At 39.2% G+C, this 18,753-nt stretch overlaps 1 protein-coding gene across 4 annotated transcripts in view; it reads right to left on the reverse strand.

Moving 5' to 3' along the window:
- Positions 1-914: 914 nt before the first annotated feature.
- The window catches only part of LOC129725702 (rap guanine nucleotide exchange factor 4), a 523,900-nt gene continuing 506,061 nt past the window's right edge, over positions 915-18,753 (reverse strand). For all 4 annotated transcript variants that reach the window (XM_055681789.1, XM_055681788.1, XM_055681792.1 and 1 more), the window contains 2 exons: positions 1,237-1,415; positions 915-1,126 (listed from right to left, as the gene is read on the reverse strand). In XM_055681789.1, the coding sequence (XP_055537764.1) occupies positions 1,002-1,126; positions 1,237-1,415 (304 nt within the window). In that variant the 3' untranslated portion in view covers positions 915-1,001. The remainder of the gene's footprint in view (positions 1,127-1,236; positions 1,416-18,753) is intronic.

Below are 18,753 nucleotides of genomic sequence, written 5' to 3' on the forward strand. Positions count from 1 at the left end.
TCACAAATTATCAAAAAATCCCTCTGCCAAAAATACTATTTGTTTCTATAAAAACAGGAAAAACTGAATTCTGCTCAATTTTACCGCTAATATTCTACAGCGTTGGAATGAAATTGTATATTTCAGATATCATCTGTATCCGTTCGCAATCTATATACCAAACCCATACTGGAGTGTGCTTTTGTTACATTTGGTAGAAAGCTAATCTGGATCTGGTGCCAGAGTTGGATATCATCTATCCATCTGCTATTCTGCTATTTTAAACGCTCGGAAGTAGGTTTCTAATGTTTGGATTCGCTACATATCACTTCTGTGACGTTTAACAGTTCATAGAAGGATGGAGGTATAGTCAGGAAACCTTGATGAGCTTTAGCTAGAGTACAAATAAAACACACAAAACATAAATTAATAATAAAAATAGTTTTATTACAGAAAGCCAAAACACTTGTATGAACAAAAATATTACGAAAAATTAATGCGTGCCAAACGATAGTTAAATATACAAAAAATAGGTGAAACAAAAACACAAACTGTATGATTAAATAGTTTGCTCAAACTATGGAATAAGCCATGCTATTGCGAGACACTGATAAAACTTACCGCTAATAGGTTAAAACATTCTGTACAAACAATAGGACACACTCTTACATCCAACAAAGCATACCCTACTCTCGCTATCCACTATTAGGGATTGTTACAATTCTCAGAAAAGAAAATGGTGTGTAAAAACGTTTTCCTAGCTAAACATGTAGATAGCAATAGGCGCAAGATTATGACTTCCAGATCTCCCGCTAAAATCGGAAGAACTGATCTGATCTCTCCAGTTTTCGAGGTCGAATAAATACGAAAGATGGTGGGACAGGTTGTCATTAGGTAAAAATTTGCATCACAAAGTGCCTGATGCCGTTTTTCTGGTTTGTTTGTTTGTTTGTTTGTTAGAAGTCAAACACCATGTTTGTTGTTAGCCCGTTCGTGATCACGATTGATGATTAGTTGACTGTTTACGACCGTCTGGGTTCAACTTTTTGGGACATAGCATTCAGCACCCGCTGGTTGTCGATGGTCCGGAAGCAGCTGATGTACTGGCGAATTTCGTTCTCGTTCTTCGGCGAAGGTGGATCCAATACTGTGCACGGAAAAGTTGCGGAAGAGATAAATCAGACAAACAAATGTTAGACGTGACGTTGGAACGCGCGAAATAACTTCAGCTGGTGCGCTGCATAAATTTCTACTCACCCAAGTGCCTGGATCGACAGTATCGGACGGTTCGCATCGTCTGTGCCATCATGTGCATCTTTTCGAAATTCACCAAACCATCGAGGCTGGTTTTGTTGCCTTCGTGGGCGAACGTCATGTCCTTCAGCAGCAGCGGCATGAAGGGAATCACGGGGGGTTGCAGTTTACCGACAGACATTCTAGATTCGGGGAAAAGGAAGAGAGAGAGAGAAAAAAACATACACATAATTTCAAGAGGGTTCGTATCGAATCCTATAATAAATTCACATTCATTCGACAAGCAAACTCCCGGTTCATACTTCCTCTCAATTACATCGATTCCAGCTCATCCGACCGTCCGTTTGTGGGTCGAGCGGCGGCCAGCTAGTCATAAATTTCACCCCATCTAATGCCAACAGTCAGTGTGTTCCTTACGTAAGTACAACTTCTTCATCTCTTCACACGATCACCAGCGTTTTCGCGTGAAGGGCTTTCAATAATGTCGAGCAGTTTCTCTCTTATCACACAGGTGCAGTAGACCGACTCGAAGCAATGGAGGAAAAGTTTCTGGAATCGAACGATGAGCCAGAGAAGGACAATCAAGTGACTGCGAGTTTGTGTGAAGCACTTTGGTATATGAATACATATTTATATACGAATCCGCTCTTGAACCGGATCAATAACTGCTGTAGAGGTGGGAAAAATGGTTCACTATAGTGAGCGGATCAGAGCGGTTCCGCTCACTAAGATGAACTAGTTCTTTTTAACAGCTCACTCGCTCTTTTCGGTCCTACATAATTTTTGGTTTTTATCAATGTAGCTAATTATCAGACACCGCAAGCGAGAGCCAGGTGAAAGCTTTACAGCCGATATGCCAAGCGCAAGGTCGCGCGCAAAATTACAATAGAACTCCCAGAAACAAGCTGCCACCAAACGTCTGCCCTGAGATGCATGACTTGCATTTCTCATCACCCAGCATGCAAAAAACAAAACAACTTGCAACAGTCCATACACAGGTACACGGGTTGACTAACGCCGAGTACGCACACGAATGGATGTGGAACGAAAAGAACGAAAGAACTGATTCACTGATCTGGCAATCCGCTCGCAGGCTGATCAAAAGATTCAGTTCTTTGAAAGAGCGAAATCTTTCGCTCTCAGAAGAACTGGTTCTTCCGATGGCTCTTTTGTTCAGCTCGCAGGCAATCCGCTCGCGATCAGAAGATTTCGATCTTTTAAAGAACTGATTTTCTGATCAGCTCGCGAGCGGATTGTCTGCATAGATTCAAAAGATCAGTGAACCAGTTCTTTCGCTCTTTTCGTTCCACTTTTCGTTTGCGTCCCGGCGTTAGCCTGCCCGTGTGCTGTGTGTGAACTGTGGCAAGTAGATTTTATTTTTAATTCCCGCGGCGGGTGGATGATTATGCATAGGAGAGCAGGCAGCTATTTTCTGGGAGTTCTATTGCAGTGTCGCACGCCGCGTTGCGCTTGGGGTGTAAAACATTCATATGGCTCTCGCTTGCGGTGTCTGATCAACAAAATCAGCTTCAGCTTTTTGCTTGAAGTAAGGGGTGAGTTACCGCTCTTTAAAAAAGAGCGATAGATCACTCACTCACTTTGAAGAACCAGCTCTTTAGATCAGTTCGTGAGCGGATTGCCCACCTCTAAACCGTTCCTTTACCAGCAAGTGGACGGAAGATTACAAACAGCGACGACGACTATTATCGCTTAATCAAAAATTGCGTTGCTGCTTCTCGTACCGTTCTTGTCTACCTCGTAGCAGAGACGAGACTGCGTTTTCTTTAGGGTTGGTAAAGGTACGCAATATCACGTCATTGTTCGCCGTGTATAATGGGAAAATAAATTTAATTTTGCTTGGAATAACTTTTCTTTGGTGCTTTATTGGAGAAAACAGGAAGAAGATGAAGATATTGACAGATTCCTTTCAACGCGGGGTTGTATTCATTCTGAGGGATATTTCTTCGCAAGCGAATAAACGGAAGCGAGCAAAGAATATCAACCGGTGAAGTATATAGACACTGCGCAATGAAACAGAGTTTGTACCACCCATTCCGAAACCTCCTAAGATTGAAAGATGCCAAGAAAGTAATTTATTTTAAATGTTGAAACTGCTAAATGTGTTTAACATTTTTAAAATGTAAAACATGTTGTTACGCAACGTATGCTATCGTCATTATTTGAAATTCATATTTGACTCAGAAACAGGCGAGTTGAATAAAGTTAAGACCAAACGAGAACGAAAGTGAAATGAAAAGGATATGAAAAAAGGAGGTTTGATATACGCATGCGTGCGTCGTAGTAGAGAAAGAGTGATTGCGATGTAACCAGCGATGGAAACGAAACGATTATGACCCGATTGTCGTTTTGTCCCAAACTGTACAGATTGCGATGTGTTCAAGTAATGAATAAACTTGAATCCTCTCAGTACGTAACAAAATGTTGATGCATTGCTCACTCGGAAATAATAAATACATAACTAGACTATATACAGCTCTTAGAAGAGAATGATCCGCGCAACTCGTTGTGTTTTTTTCTCCGTACGTGGCTCGTCGCACGAGGAAAAACGATAGCAAAAGAGAATAATAAACTTGACTTGTCCCCTTCGCATCACAGTGACGCAGTAGCAATGATGTGGTACGGTGACGGCGGGAGGGAGAGTTATTTAGGCTATCAGACTACTTGGGCAACGATTGTTTTCAGCAGGTTTGCTACACCAATTAATGAAAAACTGCGGGAGTAGTGTGAAACATGATATTATATAATATTTTTTTGTTATATTCATTTAAAAAAAAGGCTGCTTAAGCAGGTAATACAGAAATTAATAGGTACCAAACTTTGCTATTATTCAATTAACCGAATTATCCTACGTTGAGCTTGCGGTTATGCCGAAGAATTTATCTACCTCTCGTTTTGGTTATGTTTTGGTGAATGGAACATTTTCCTCATATTAATTTCAGAGGTAGTGCTAAGAGGAGAGAGAGAGAGAAGGTGGCTACCTGATATAAATAAATTTAAAAAACGCAAGCTTGGCATAGTTTGCGTGATTGATAGTAGACATTCAAATGCTTGAACCTATCTCCTAAAACTAAATTCTTTTTAGTCGTATTGAACTAAGATTTTTAGTAAACATAGCAATAATTTTTTTCAAGCAACAATAAGTTTCGGGTACCTACGGGTAATATTTTATTTTTTTATCGTTTCCTTTCGGATTGACTTTTTACAAAGAATCACTGCGTTACTTATTGTTACGTAGGAGGGAGGGAGGGAGGGAGGGGGGGTAGTAGAGACAGTTACGTAACTATCATGTTTGCTCGAAATTGAAAATTTCGGAGAGGAGTCAGACTGATTAGTGGTAAGTAATTTTAGGGGGGGGGGAGTCATGTCGAACGCTACCTATCGTTACATAGGAGGGGGGGGGGTCTGAAATCTAGATTTTCAGCGTTACGTAATTTGTAATATAACACGTCGATGTTGCACCATCATGTTTCATATCAGAGCAATTCCATCACAAAACCGGGCAATCAATTTAGTCGACCATTGCAAATACAGTGATCACCCGATTATATCACCCCCTTGATGATGTTTGGAGTGATAAAATAGGGAAAGTGATAAAATCGGTAATTTTTTCTTTATTATTATTTTGTTATAAAAGATGGTAAACCAATAATTTAACACGTAAAATTAGCGATTTTGATTACTACAAGAAATCGAATCATAAAAGCAGTTCTATCCGTCTGTCTGCTTCTCTGATCCTTATAGACGTGGGAACTACTGTACTAATCGGCGTGAAAATTTTTATGTAGGGGTTTTTGAGGCCGGAAAAGGTTATTAGAGTAGCTCGAGACCCCTTCCTTTTCTTAAAGGGGGGGCTTCCATACAAATATAACACAAACTTCTACGTAACTTAAAAACTAATCAAGCAAATGGAACCAAATTTGACATGGTGAGGTTATTAGGAGTAAGAAATATGTCAATGGTCACTTGACACCCCTCCCTCCTCTGGAAGAGGAAGGGCTCTCATATAAGTAAAACATAAATTTCACCACTAGTTCGTAGGTTCAGAGGCGTCTCGTCCACCTGTTCAACCTGTTCATAGGACAGGTAGACAATCTCAGAAAAAAAGTGATTTTTTCACATTTGCAGAGCGGATGAAAAATCATCGGAGTAATTTATTAATAATTTCAATGTTATCTCGAACATCCTTATTTTATTTTCTACATAGTGGTAATTTTTTACACCGTGAAGAATGTAACCTGATGGGCTACACTTCAGACTACGCCATACAACTCACACGCAATAATGACTACCGTTTAGATAAATGTAGAGAGTAGGGTTTGCAATCCCGGGAACGATTTCCCGGGAAATAGCTTTTCCCGGGATTCCCGGATCCCGGGAACAGAAATGTTGATTCCCGGGATCCCGGGATTCCCGAGTTCTGCGAGAATTTTTGTACGATTTACTATAGTTTCTTATGCAATTGTGCAATAAAATATAATTAGTCAAACTGGTGCGACCTGAAATAAATCATTTAATAAAACTCAAGGTCAATATGGTATTTCAACGTAAAAATCATCTTTACATGTTAATTAGTAGATATTCAATTTTTTTAAGGCTGACTTGTTTTAAGTCGTATTGAACTGAATATTTAATATTTAATCGTTTTTTCCGGTTTGTCTCGGTCACAGAAAACCACCGAATGGCGAAATAACGAAAAAACGTAGTTAATCAACCAAAATTCTTCCTTGGAGTCCTACGCCTTTATCAATGGTGACATAAACTACAAGAGGGTTTGAAATGTTGTTCTGTCAATGAAAACTAGATTTGTGACGAAGTTTATTTAAAAAAAATCGCACCGTGTAATGTTATAGCAAATATATTTAATAAAAAATATAGCGAATAGGTTTGCTACCGCTCAAGTTCCAGAATAGTAAATATTTACTGTAGTGTACAACATATTTTGCCCAAAAAATCCGTACCAAATATAGCAAATATTTGCCTCGTCCAATACAATGCCTGCCTAACGCTCAGTTTTCTCTTCAACAAACTGAAAGCCTCGGATACCAGTTCTCAATTAAAGGTAGCAAGAGCTGGAATCGGTGATTTAAAAGTGTTCTAGAAATCGAACATTAGCGGTAATTCAACGGACTTGAGCAAAGTCTTACAAAAGGAAATAACATTTTTGAGCTTAACGGAAATTTGTAGCGGATCTGAAGCGATTGTTTGACGACATAAGGACCTTTAATCCTCCTCTTCGGCAAATATATGCTACAAAAATCGATCACGAATTTTTATCGTTAACTTGAATATGTTTTGTTTTTCATTTGTTTCTTTTTTTGTTTTTCATGCGAATTGTATGAAATTGTAATCAAGTTTTGTTACCTTTTACTAATAAACTTCGTTTAAAATTTGTTAAAATTGTTTTTTTGCTAAAAATTCTTCCGTTCCCGGTTCCCGGGAATTCCCGGGAAATAAGATTTTTCATTCCCGTTTCCCGGGAAATCGATTCCCGGGAATATTGCAAACCCTAGTAGAGAGATAAAAGTTTTCGAAACTGTTATCACGATACTGTTGTTTCAGTGTTGCAAATGTTGATTGAACAGGTAGCCCACTTAGTCACGCGTCGCCTCTGCGTAGGTTAGGTACTAGTGTTTGCATTAATCTGTGAAGTTGTTCTCTTAGTGTCATACATATCTCAAGCAGCTCAAAAAATTAGTTTCAGCTATTTTCTGAGGTTACGGAAGAGGGATCAGAAATAACCCAAAATGTGTTTATGTGGTTTACTGATAGCCCTTTCACAAAATATCTCTTCAATACATTTCTGAACACATGAAAATTGAGACTTTTTGTACTTTTTCTTCATTCACCCAGAAGCAGAAACAAATCGATGACGTACGTAACGTATCTCACAGTCACAATCCCTGGCTTTTTGGACCGATAGGCCTGAGCAAAACTAGAGAGGGAAAAAAATCGATGGAGTAGTTGAAACAACACCATTGATTTTAAAAATAAAAATTAATCGAGGATACTGTCTACAGACATTAAAAGACGAAAGTTTGTATCTTAATTGACAGTGGAACTGGCACTTGTAAATAATTGCGAGATTCGGAGATGGTGGACATACAATGTTATATGATGATAAAATTGGGTGAAAAAGGTGATAAAATCGGGGGCAGATAAAATCGGGTACTGATATAATCGGGTGATAACTGTATTTTCATAGCCAAAAAAAAATCGGTTTTCGATGGTTTTGATGCCAAATGACTTAGAAACGCATGAAACGTCGAGAATTGGTGTCATCTGAAAAAAAAAAATTGCAAAAATCGACTCTCTGGGACTTAATCGTTTTTTCAATTGTGAAAGGCGGAGTTTAAAACATTTAGAATTTATTTAATGAAATTGATTGCTAGTCTCTCGAAATAGCCTGTATAATGATATACACTATAAGTAGCATCGAATACATCATAATTCATAATATAGTGAAAAATGAGTATAAAATAAAAAAGCACTTCGGTTCGTTTGATTGGTGTGACGTCTTCGACAAAGTTGTAGATAATAATTCTGTCTTTCCAAAAAAATACATTTAAAAAAATCATTTATTGAAAAATAAAATAAGACGAAAAATTAAAAAACAATTATGTATTCAAATGAGCTCATTTTTTAAAAATCTGATTTTTTAATAAAACCTACAGAAGATTGCCAAAACAATGAAACCAGTCCGACCATTCAGAAGTTAAGAAAAAAAAGTTATCGTTTTTTGAAAAAAAAAAAATTTTTTTTTGAAAAAACAAATTGTTTGAATCGTTTTTTCAAAAGGAATATTTTTCTTTTGAAAGGACAAAATATTATCTACAACTTTGCCGAAGACACTATGTCAATCAAACAAACCGTTTCGACTGTAGACATATTTTTAATTTCCAATAAAGCACTGTATGAGGAATTAAGAATATTTTTACGGTCAAAAAGGTTTATTTGATTGTCAGTCAGTATGTCAGTACCTGGCAAAGTTGTAAATAATAACTTTGTACTTCCAAAAAAGATGTACCCCGTGAAAAAAAATAGCTTTTTTTCTGATTCCTCCATGACCGGTTTCGTTGTTCAGGTAATCGTTAAAAATCTGTCCATGTGGTATGTGGACGGCCCTTAAATATAACGAATAAATTGTCTGGTACAGCATTCGCATAAACAAGTACAAGTGTCCTAGAGAGTATATTTTTCAAACAAAATCGAAAAAACATATTCCATCAGTATCCACCGTTTCATGTACTTTCGAGACACTTGGAATAGAAAACATTATTCAAATTCCATGCACCTCCCGTGTGTGATTTTGTAAATGACATGGAAGCATTCAACATTTTCCGCGAGACACAATCTTAATTTTGGTTGAGTTATATTTTTTTGTACAGAGTAGTTTTTTGAAACATTTTGTAAATTTGTTTTGAAATATCTTGCCATTTTACATGGTTTTTTTTTTCTAATTCAACATCGCCACCCTAACGACAATGATGTAGCAAATATTATTTGGAGTTTTAAATTAGTTTATTTGACACGGCACGATACATTTTCTGTTTTACTGAGCCAAGTACAATTCGTTTTAATTCTACGTTAGCAGGGAAAAGAGGGAGGCCTCTTCTTTATTCTCGCGGCCGACTACGAGCTAGTGGGGATTTAAGGTGAGAGGAGGGGAGATACAATTTTGACTTAAAACTATTTTGGAACTTTGTTTTTCAACTGGTAGAGCAATTGTATTCTTGTTTGTTGTGGGTTCAAAATATTTGTGTAAGCATGGTTGCGGGCTCTTCGTTTCCGTGTCTTCAGCATAGACAAAGAAAATTTTAAATTTTAATGTCAGCGTTTTTCAGAAAGCAGTATAGCTGTGTCATGTACTGGAGATCACCGCTTCCCAGAATGTCTCTAACGGGTACGTTCGGTTGTTTTCCTCGGGCCCGAAGGGAATCTATAAGCTCGGACCTAACACCACAGTATTCGGTACACGACCAAACAACATGCTCGATGTCATGGTAGCCATCGCCACAAACGCAGTGATTACTGTCTACAAGCCCTATACGAAAGAGATGCGTGTTTAACGTGTAGTGATTGGACATAAGTCTAGACATCACGCGAATGAAGTCCCGACCTACATCCAACTCCTTGAACCATGCTTTCGTCGATACCTTAGGAAAAATGGAATGTAGCCACCGTCCCAGTTCATCTGAGTTCCATGATGATTGCCAACTGTTGAGTGTTCTCTGACGCAAAATGCTATAAAATTCATCATAAGCAATTGGTCTTTCATAAATATCGCCATCAATAGCACCCACCTTAGCTAAAGAGTCAGCCTTTTCGTTACCCGGAATCGAGCAATGAGAAGGGACCCACGCTAAGGTAACCCGGTAATTTTTATCTGTTAAAGCACTTAAAAACCACCGTATTTTCCCCAGGAAATACGGGGTGTGCTTCACAGGCTTCATCGATCGCAGAGCCTCAATGGCACTGAGACTGTCTGTGAAGATGAAGTAGTGGTCTGTGGGTAGGGTTTCGATGATTCCAAGAGAGTACTGAATAGCAGCAAGTTCTGCGACGTACACGGAAGCAGGAGCATCGAGTTTGTAGGAGGCGGTAAAATTTTCGTGGAAAACACCGAAGCCAGTGGACTCATCTAGATTAGATCCGTCAGTGTAAAACCTTTTATCATAACTAACATGTTTGAACTTATTCGAAAAAATCTTAGGGATCTCTTGGGGTCGCAATTGATCCGGGATACCAGAAATGTCTTGTTTCATGGTGGTGTCGAAAAATATAGCATTATTAGAAGTATCTAAAAGTGCGACATTGGAGGAATCGTATGAAGAAGGATTAATATCTTGAGCCATATAGTCAAAATATAAAGTCATAAATCTGGATTGAAATTGAAGGTCGACCAACCTCTCAAAATTTTCAATTACTAATGGGTTCCTAACTGTGCATCGAATTAGCAACCGGTAAGAGAGATTCCAAAAACGATGTTTCAACGGAAGAATACCCGCTAACACTTCAAGACTCATCGTATGGGTCGACTGCATGCAACCCAAGGCAATACGCAAACAACGATATTGTATTCTCTCTAATTTTATAATGTGCGTGTTCGCGGCGGGGCGGAAGCAGAAACAGCCGTACTCAAGAACTGACAATATCGTTGTTTGGTAAAGCCTTAGAAGGTCTCCTGGGTGGGCTCCCCACCAGGTTCCGGTAATCGTACGAAGAAAATTAATCCTCTGTTGGCATTTTCGTGTCAGATACCTAATATGACAAGCCCAGGTGCATTTAGAGTCGAACCAGACCCCGAGATATTTAGCGACTAAAACCTGAGAGATCGTTTTACCCGTTAGTAGGAGCTGCAGCTGAGCTGGGTTATGCTTCCTAGAAAAAACGACCAACTCAGTTTTCTCCGGAGAGAATTCGATACCCAGCTTAAGAGCCCATTCAGACAAATTGTCTAAGGTATCTTGCAATGGTCCTTGCAGATCGCTAGCCTCGCTACCAGTAATGGATACAACGCTATCGTCTGCAAGTTGCCTTAGCGAGCATGAATTTGCAAGACATTCATCGATGTCATTGACGTAAAAATTATATAAGAGAGGACTTAAACATGAGCCCTGGGGAAGGCCCATGTAACTAATTCGGGAAGTTGTCGAATCGCCATGTGAGAAATACATATGCTTTTCTGACAACAGACAAAGTCCCTGCGAATGAAGTTTCGCGCTTAAAACTTCTACAGAGACAGAGTCAAAAGCCCCCTTAATATCCAAGAACGCAGAAGCCATTTGCTCTTTTCGAGCAAATGCGAGTTGAATTTCAGTAGAAAGCAACGCTAGGCAATCGTTCAATATTTAGCTCAAGAAACTTGTTGAACAAGTCCAACAAGCGTCTTTTTGCAGAGTCGGGTAGATTCTTCAACAGGTTGAATTTTATTCTATCTAACCCTGGAGCCTTATTGTTGCACGACAGGAGAGCCATTGAAAATTCCAACATCGAAAATGGAGGCTCTTCCGTAGTTACTATAAACGCGTCGCGAAAGGTTTTCTGTTCCGGTACAGAGTCCGGACAGACCTTTTTGGCAAAATCGAGTATCCAGCGATCTGAATACTCCTCACTCTCATTCGAAACGTCACGGTTCCGCATGCGCCTGGCGGTATCCCAAAGAGTGCTCATCGCTGTTTCCCTCGACAACGCGTTTACGAACCGCCGCCAGTACCCGCGTTTTTTCGCCTTTACTAAGCTCTTCATCTGCCTGCCCAGTGCCTCGTACTTTCGTAGTAGGTTGACAGTGCCGTACTCCCGGTAGTCCTTATACGCCGCGGACCTTCGCGCGTACAGCTCAGAGCACTCTTTGTCCCACCATTTGTTGGGAGGGCGTTGTCTAATCGTTACCCCGGGTATCGGTTTCGTCTGAGCTTGCGTCGCGGCGTCGATTATCAAGCCAGCTAAGAACGCGTATTCTTCCTCCGGAGGAAGTTCCTCGTGAGTCTCGATAGATTCCGCTATAATAGACTCATAACGCTTCCAATCAATATTACGTGTAAGGTCGTAGGAAATATTGATTGGGTTCGGGGGAGTTGAACCATTAGCAATTGATATAACGATTGGAAGATGATCACTACCGTGGGGATCGTTGATTACTTTCCACTGGCAATCTAACGCTAGTGATGTCGAGCAGAGGGATAGGTCAAGCACGCTTTCACGTGCCGGAGGATTAGGTACGCGTGTCGCTTCCCCAGTATTCAAAACTGTCATATTGAAGTCGTCGATCAAGTTACAGATTAAAGAAGATAGGTTGTCGTCGTACAGCGACCCCCATAGCGAACAGTGAGAGTTAAAATCTCCCAAAATCAAAAAAGGTGCGGGAAGCAATTCTGCTATATCAAGGAGTTGCTTCTGTTCAATCCGCGCGGATGGGGAAATATATAACGAAACAAGGCAAAGATCTTTTCCATTCATATTCGTTTGAATGGCAACAACTTCAATATTCGAGATCGAGGGGAGGTCAATTCTGAAAAAAGAATAGCACTTTTTGATCCCTAAAAGTACCCCTCCACCGTGTGAGTCTCGATCTCGACGAATGATGTTAAAATCGTGGAAATTAAGTTGGTCATTTGAATTGAGAAAAGTTTCACAAAGCGCGAACGCATCACAATTGTATGTGTTTATCAAATGTGAAAATAAATCAAATTTGGGGATGATACTTCTGCAGTTCCACTGTAACACAGTGACAAAATTCCTAACCTCTTTCAACGAATTAGTCATCGAAAGATACGATAGCTGAAATGAGGGGCCAAGTTGCTGTGAGTTGCTTCAAAAAGGTTTTCACTGTTGGGAGAAGGGCAAGAAGAATGTTTTGAAGGGGATCTGGTATGTTGAATGTTTTAAATATCCAGTCCACAATATCAGAGAATTTTATGAACCCTGTTTCTTTTATGTCTTCTGATCGAGAAATGGGTGCCCGAGGGGTTTTTGGTGCCCCAGGAAGCGGTGGGTACTCCTGGTTTGATTTGAAATTAAAACCGGGGGGTACTTGCTTCGGTTTTTCTTCACCGCTTCCTTTTTGTGTTGTCTTATTGGTCATTCCGCTAGGGGTTATCTTACGACCTTTACGAGAAAGATTAGGAGAGTTGAGCATTCTCCTCTTCCTAGATCCCTCTGGCAAGGCATAGGAACACCCTTCGACGGGATCGTCAGATGTACCCTCATCGGTTGGCAAAAAGGAAAAGATGTTTCCTGTCGAGGGTGGCTCAGCCCTCTTAAGCATTTCTGCAAAAGAGCGCTTTGATCGTTCCTTAAGGGAACGCTTAATTTTTTCCTCGCGCTGTTTGTACGCGGGACATGCCGGAAGGTCATGCCGAGTTCCCTCGCAATAAAGACACTTTTCAGTATCCCCACTGCAAGCGTTCTCAGCATGATTGCCTCCGCACTTGCTACAGCGTGCCTTGTTGCAGCAGTAGGTGGCTGTGTGACCTAACTGCTTACAGTTTTGGCAATGCATGACCCGCGGTACGAACAGGCGTACAGGTAGACGAACCCTGTCCAAGCGGACGTAGTTCGGCAGCGCGGATCCGGCGAATGTTACTCGGAAGGAATCCGAAGGGAGGAATTTCTTCTTCCCTTCTTCGATGGATACTGAATGCAATTGCTTGCAATCCAGTATCTTTACACTTTGCATCAAGGGGTTTTTAAAGCAGCCAACTCCATGACGCAAAATGTCATCGACAGTGAGATTCCCCTCGGTAACCACACCGTCGATTTCTACATCCTTGGCAGGGATGTACACGCGATACTCTCTCGTGAAGAGCTCGTAGCCAGCAATTTCGTTTGCTTGCTTCAAGCTACTCACGACAACTCGCAGTTTGTTCGGCCTCACCTTCGTAATCTCGGTTACGGCCGAAAAATGTTTTGCCAGGTCTTTGCCAATTTGGATAATATTCAATGGCTTCTTTATGGGCCGGAAAAAAACAACGTAGGGACCGCCAGCGGCATCTGGGTAAGCTTTTACCCGTACTTCCGGTACTCTTGGTACAGGACTTGGCAAAGGGGAGGGCACAGGGGAAGGTAGGGGTGTGCTGATGGGAGAAATTTCAATTTCTTCCCCGTTTGTTTCCACCTCCAGGAAAAGTTGCACCTGCATGTCGTCCATTTTGCGGGAGCGTTACGCTCTACCGCACACAAACGATAAATATTCGAATATGGGGGGGGGGGGTTCAAGTAGTTGATGTTAAATTTTAAAAACAATTTTTCAATCTACAATGGATCAAATAAAAAAAAGACAGTAATACTAATACTAATAACAATAGTAATAATAATAATAATAATAATAATTATAGTAATAGTATTAATAATAACAATAATAATATCAATAATAATATTAATAATAATATTATAACATAGTAATAATATTGATAATAATAGTAAAAATTCTAAAGGTAATACTTCACCGAACGTCTAAGTCACGACCTCACGGCTGATAGTAGGATTAATCGAGCGTCTCCGCAGAACAAACAATGACGATCCAGCTTCGTGTTGAGACACAGTGGCCGTGTCCTACACGCGACCTTGTAGATGCCACTTGTAGTTGACTTCCACTCGCTCGATCGTATGATGGTCCGTGCTGCTAGCGGGGTAACAGCGGTGCGGGAGAATTATTCTTGCTGATATATCAGCTGCGTATCGAATCACTGGCGGGGTAGCCTGCCCCTACCAGTGTGCAGATGTTTCTGCCGATATATAACAGTCTATTGTTATTGCGCAGCACGAGAACTAATCGACAAAAAACACCCGTACGATAACTCGTGTATTGTTATTTTGCGAACTCAAACGGAGATAAACAATTTGCGTCTAATCGAGACGAAAGCAAAACAACGAATGAAGCAAATATTATATTTTCAGGAATTTTTCTATTGGTATTGAGTGAAAAGTGATTTTTTTCTTTTTATACTCATTTTTACACAATATTATGAACCACTCTATGTCAAATAAATGAACCACCCTAATGAAACATAATGTTTTCGATGCTAGTTATTGTGTATATCATTATACAGGTTATTTCGAAAGACTAGCGATCAATTTCATTAAATAATTTCTTAATATTTTGAACTCCGCCTTCCGCATCTGAAACCGCCATTCTCTACTGCGAAAACTTGCCGAACTTTTTGCGGATATGTTAACCTTTTCTACCTTTTTGTCCATCCTGACACACGTTTTATACAAGCAAGATCTCTAAACCAACTGGGAACTTGAACCTGCCACCAAAACAATCTTATTATGGGAGTAGGAGACAACACACTTTTTTTCACTCTCTTTTTGACAAAAATCTCAATCATTGGCTGAATGATCATGAATGATCTTTGTTCATCATATGTACATATTGCGATTAACCCCATATACTCAGCTGTGCACATTTAGATACAGATGTTGTTGTTAGCAGTCACGACAAGAGGCGAATAGTGCGAAGGAAGGGAAAGAGAGTACGCCAGCAGGGTTACTATATACATGGTGCTCCTTTGCAATCCTCGTAACTCGTCTTACACATAGATCTGCTTGCAAATGTGAGAAGAGTAAATGTATATCGCACACTGACAGAGATGTTAATGCATCACAAAGAAGATTTATATGTATTCAAAAATCGCTAGAAACGATTTTCTTCCATCGCTGGATGTAACTGCTTATCTATGCGTGGTGCATGGATCATCTATGCGTGAGGTAGATGTTTGAATTTTGGTGTTGTATGGAAGTTCGGATTTCTCTGTGTTTAAGAAGTTTGTCATGTATGTTAACTCTAATCAGTACATTTAAGATAAAAAGAGAAACAGAACTATATCACTATCTTTGTTCAGTAAATCAAGCTAGGGCTAAGAAGATATACAAGTATAGAAATTCCCTAGCTAGCTTTCATTATAGTATCAGTTACTTTACCCCCTACAGAACATAATTTTCACCAAATTTTTACTATATATAAGGTTTGAAATTGTTGAATAAAAATCAAGTCATATCTCAGTCTGAATTTTAATCTTGAACATTGAGGTTTACTTCACTGCCAGCTCTAGAGCGACCAGCAGATGGTTTGTACGATTCCACTCATTCAGCCAAGAATTATTCTAGCGGTGAATTTTGAGTTGTGCTGTATACTCGTTGGTTAGCCCAAAGGCCGGAACTTGTAATATTTTTTCTAGCTTGAATATTTCTCTCTTCATAAGGCAAACCTCCAAAGGAGAAAAAAGCCCGAAGACTTGAAAGTTCTTGTTTGTAAAATTTACAAGCTGAAGCAACGATTCACAAGTCCGCGGAAAGAAAGACCCGTCTTAGCGTTGGAAGCTCTACGAAAGGGAGCTAGTGAACCGCGAGCAACACATATTCTAAATGTTACCAATATGAAAACTTTTCGAAGTCTGAAATTTCAACAATTTTGAAATGTGTCAAATTTCTAAAATGTCAAGCATGTAAAAAATATCACGATCATGTATAACATAACAAGTGTCAAAAATGTAAAAAATATAAAAAAAATATGGAGAATGTTGAAAATATCAAAAGTGTAAAACAAAATGTAAAATAAATCTGAAATATTACACGCTATGAACTGTCAAAAATGCCGCATTATCCCAAAAATGTTTCAAAAATGTTTCAAAAGTGCTTTAAAATGTTACTCAAGGTAGTTATTTGCGTACCAGGTCTATGTAAGTCTTTCTCTACAAGAAGACTCACATCATATCGAAGTGCGGGCGGATGTAACGGTCACCCTGTTCCTCCTACATTATTCTAACGCGGTATGTGTATCTAGGTTAAGCCTAAAAAGTAAAAAGTGGAAGAGGTTGTTTATAAGAAACGACCGCAAGGTTAACGTAGAATTACGACAGCCTGTCTTAGGGAAATAATTTTTTGCAATAGCTTTGGAAATACACTCGTTTAGGGTTAATCATTTTAATGGTGTGAAGCGATATATTTTTCCGTATTTGTTTCGTATATTATTTTTACTTTAAAAATGAACGGAATCCGTTGGAAACTAGCTGAGTTAAGAACTTTTGAAAGTGGGCAATATTCGTGACGCTCTCGATGCTTTCGGTTTTACAATTTGTTCCCCTATATATAACGTACTAATCGATGTGCTCAAGTCGACTCTGTTGAAAGAAACATAAAAAAATCGTATAATCAATTGATAAATGTTTGATATTAGTTGTATTTACCATACAATTGAACTGTGCAGTAACAGTTAACAATTTCAGCCTTGTTAAATGTTGAAAATAAACAAAGCAGAAAGAATTTTAATTTTCCGAAGGTATCGTCGGAATCTTTGGTCAAATATATGAATTTGAAGATTGTTTGTATTTCATAATGCTCTAAGAAGACGGAGTTTAACCAGAGAAAGGCCGGAATCCTCAATCGGCAAATATGCCCCTTCTGTAAATTGTTATGAACCATGAGTATGATCGAGATGCTGTAAGAAGTGACTGGTTTGTAATGATGAAAACTTAGTATATTGACATTTACGGATTTGTTTCGCATATACCGCTTGTGATGCACAGTGTTAATGAATCGTAATATACATCACACTGCTGGGCAATTGCAGCAGCATCAAACTGTAATCAAAGTTGTAATTTAGTAATAACCATTCATTATGCTCTTCCAAATATATTTAGCTGCCTTGAAAAAGATTGGTTGCTGTAGTTGCAAATTTCGTTCAATTATCGGATAAATGCTTCATGGTCCAGATAGCGCGCAATATCCGCTCTGACATAGATTTTTTGCACGTTGTGGGTTGGGATAACTGAAAAAATAGATATGACTAAAGTCGCATGGAAGCAGATCGTGCATGTTTTATGCTGCCGACGGTAGACATGAGTATAAAAGGTGGAAATTGTGATGTCGAACTATAACCGTTTTGTTTTAAGACGCAATAGCGTAAGTGCTGCATTTCTGTTATCTGCTGCCATCCAGCAGTCCGTGTGGTATCGGCACAATCATGGAATGAATTATACATAAAACACAAAGCGTGCATTCTTAGTCAACTAGGTATATTCTGTCGACCTTGTTAGGGAAAGAAGCATTGTGCGACCAATCAGAGGTCGACATTTGCGTTTCGACAAGACTTGACAATTTTCAATAGTACAACAGTTCGAACAATCAGATTACAACTTTCTCCATTTGGACGGGTGCTTGGTTGATTTTCCAATCGCTTACTGCAAAATTGACGAAAATCGGTTGGAAACTGACTGAGATTAAAACGGTTGAAAATGGACAATTTTTGTGACGCTCTCGATGTTTTTGGTTTTTGAAATTGGATCCCTGTAATGAAACTGGCCCCCCTACGCCTAATTCTACGTCAAAAAAACTTGCATATTTTTGTGTATGTCAACAAACGTTAGGTCAGTCAGCGCCATTGCGCACAGCACTTAGTCTAGGTGAGCTTAAAGATCGAGACCATTAATTAATAGCCGCTCTTAGCTCTCCTAGTCATTAGACCTTTCGTTCATATAGAATTAAATGGTTTAAGCATTAAAGCGCCAGAAGATAAGGCTTGCGTAAGGCTTCAGTAATTTATAAAATCAATTTTGTCATATCGAGCATTCAAGCGTATGAGCGAAAAACATCACAAATATCCTGATGGAGTCCTACGGAAGACTCCACAAACGTTTGAAACATGTCATAAATAAGCTACAAAAAAGCTTCGAAAACATCTGAAAAATTTCCAAAATGTTTCATAGTGACTGAAAATATAAAAAAAAACTCAGAACTGTCAAAATTCTTGCTTGATATACACTATAAAAAAAAATTTTTGACGTAGAAGTTAGGTACCTAAATTGTAAAATCATAAATTCAACCATGGAAAAAGTGGTCAAGGTTTGAGCGCTTACATTTTAGCCTTTTTTTATTAGATTATTGAGGTTATGACATCAAACGAAGAGCTTTTGTAACAGAAATTGATTGATACACTATTGAAAAAATTGGTAAAAAACATTGATTGTCTAAACCATACCGAGCAGCCATGCACAGCCCACA

The sequence above is a fragment of the Wyeomyia smithii genome, chromosome 2 (genome assembly GCF_029784165.1).
Source record: "Wyeomyia smithii strain HCP4-BCI-WySm-NY-G18 chromosome 2, ASM2978416v1, whole genome shotgun sequence".
Taxonomy (NCBI): domain Eukaryota; kingdom Metazoa; phylum Arthropoda; class Insecta; order Diptera; family Culicidae; genus Wyeomyia; species Wyeomyia smithii.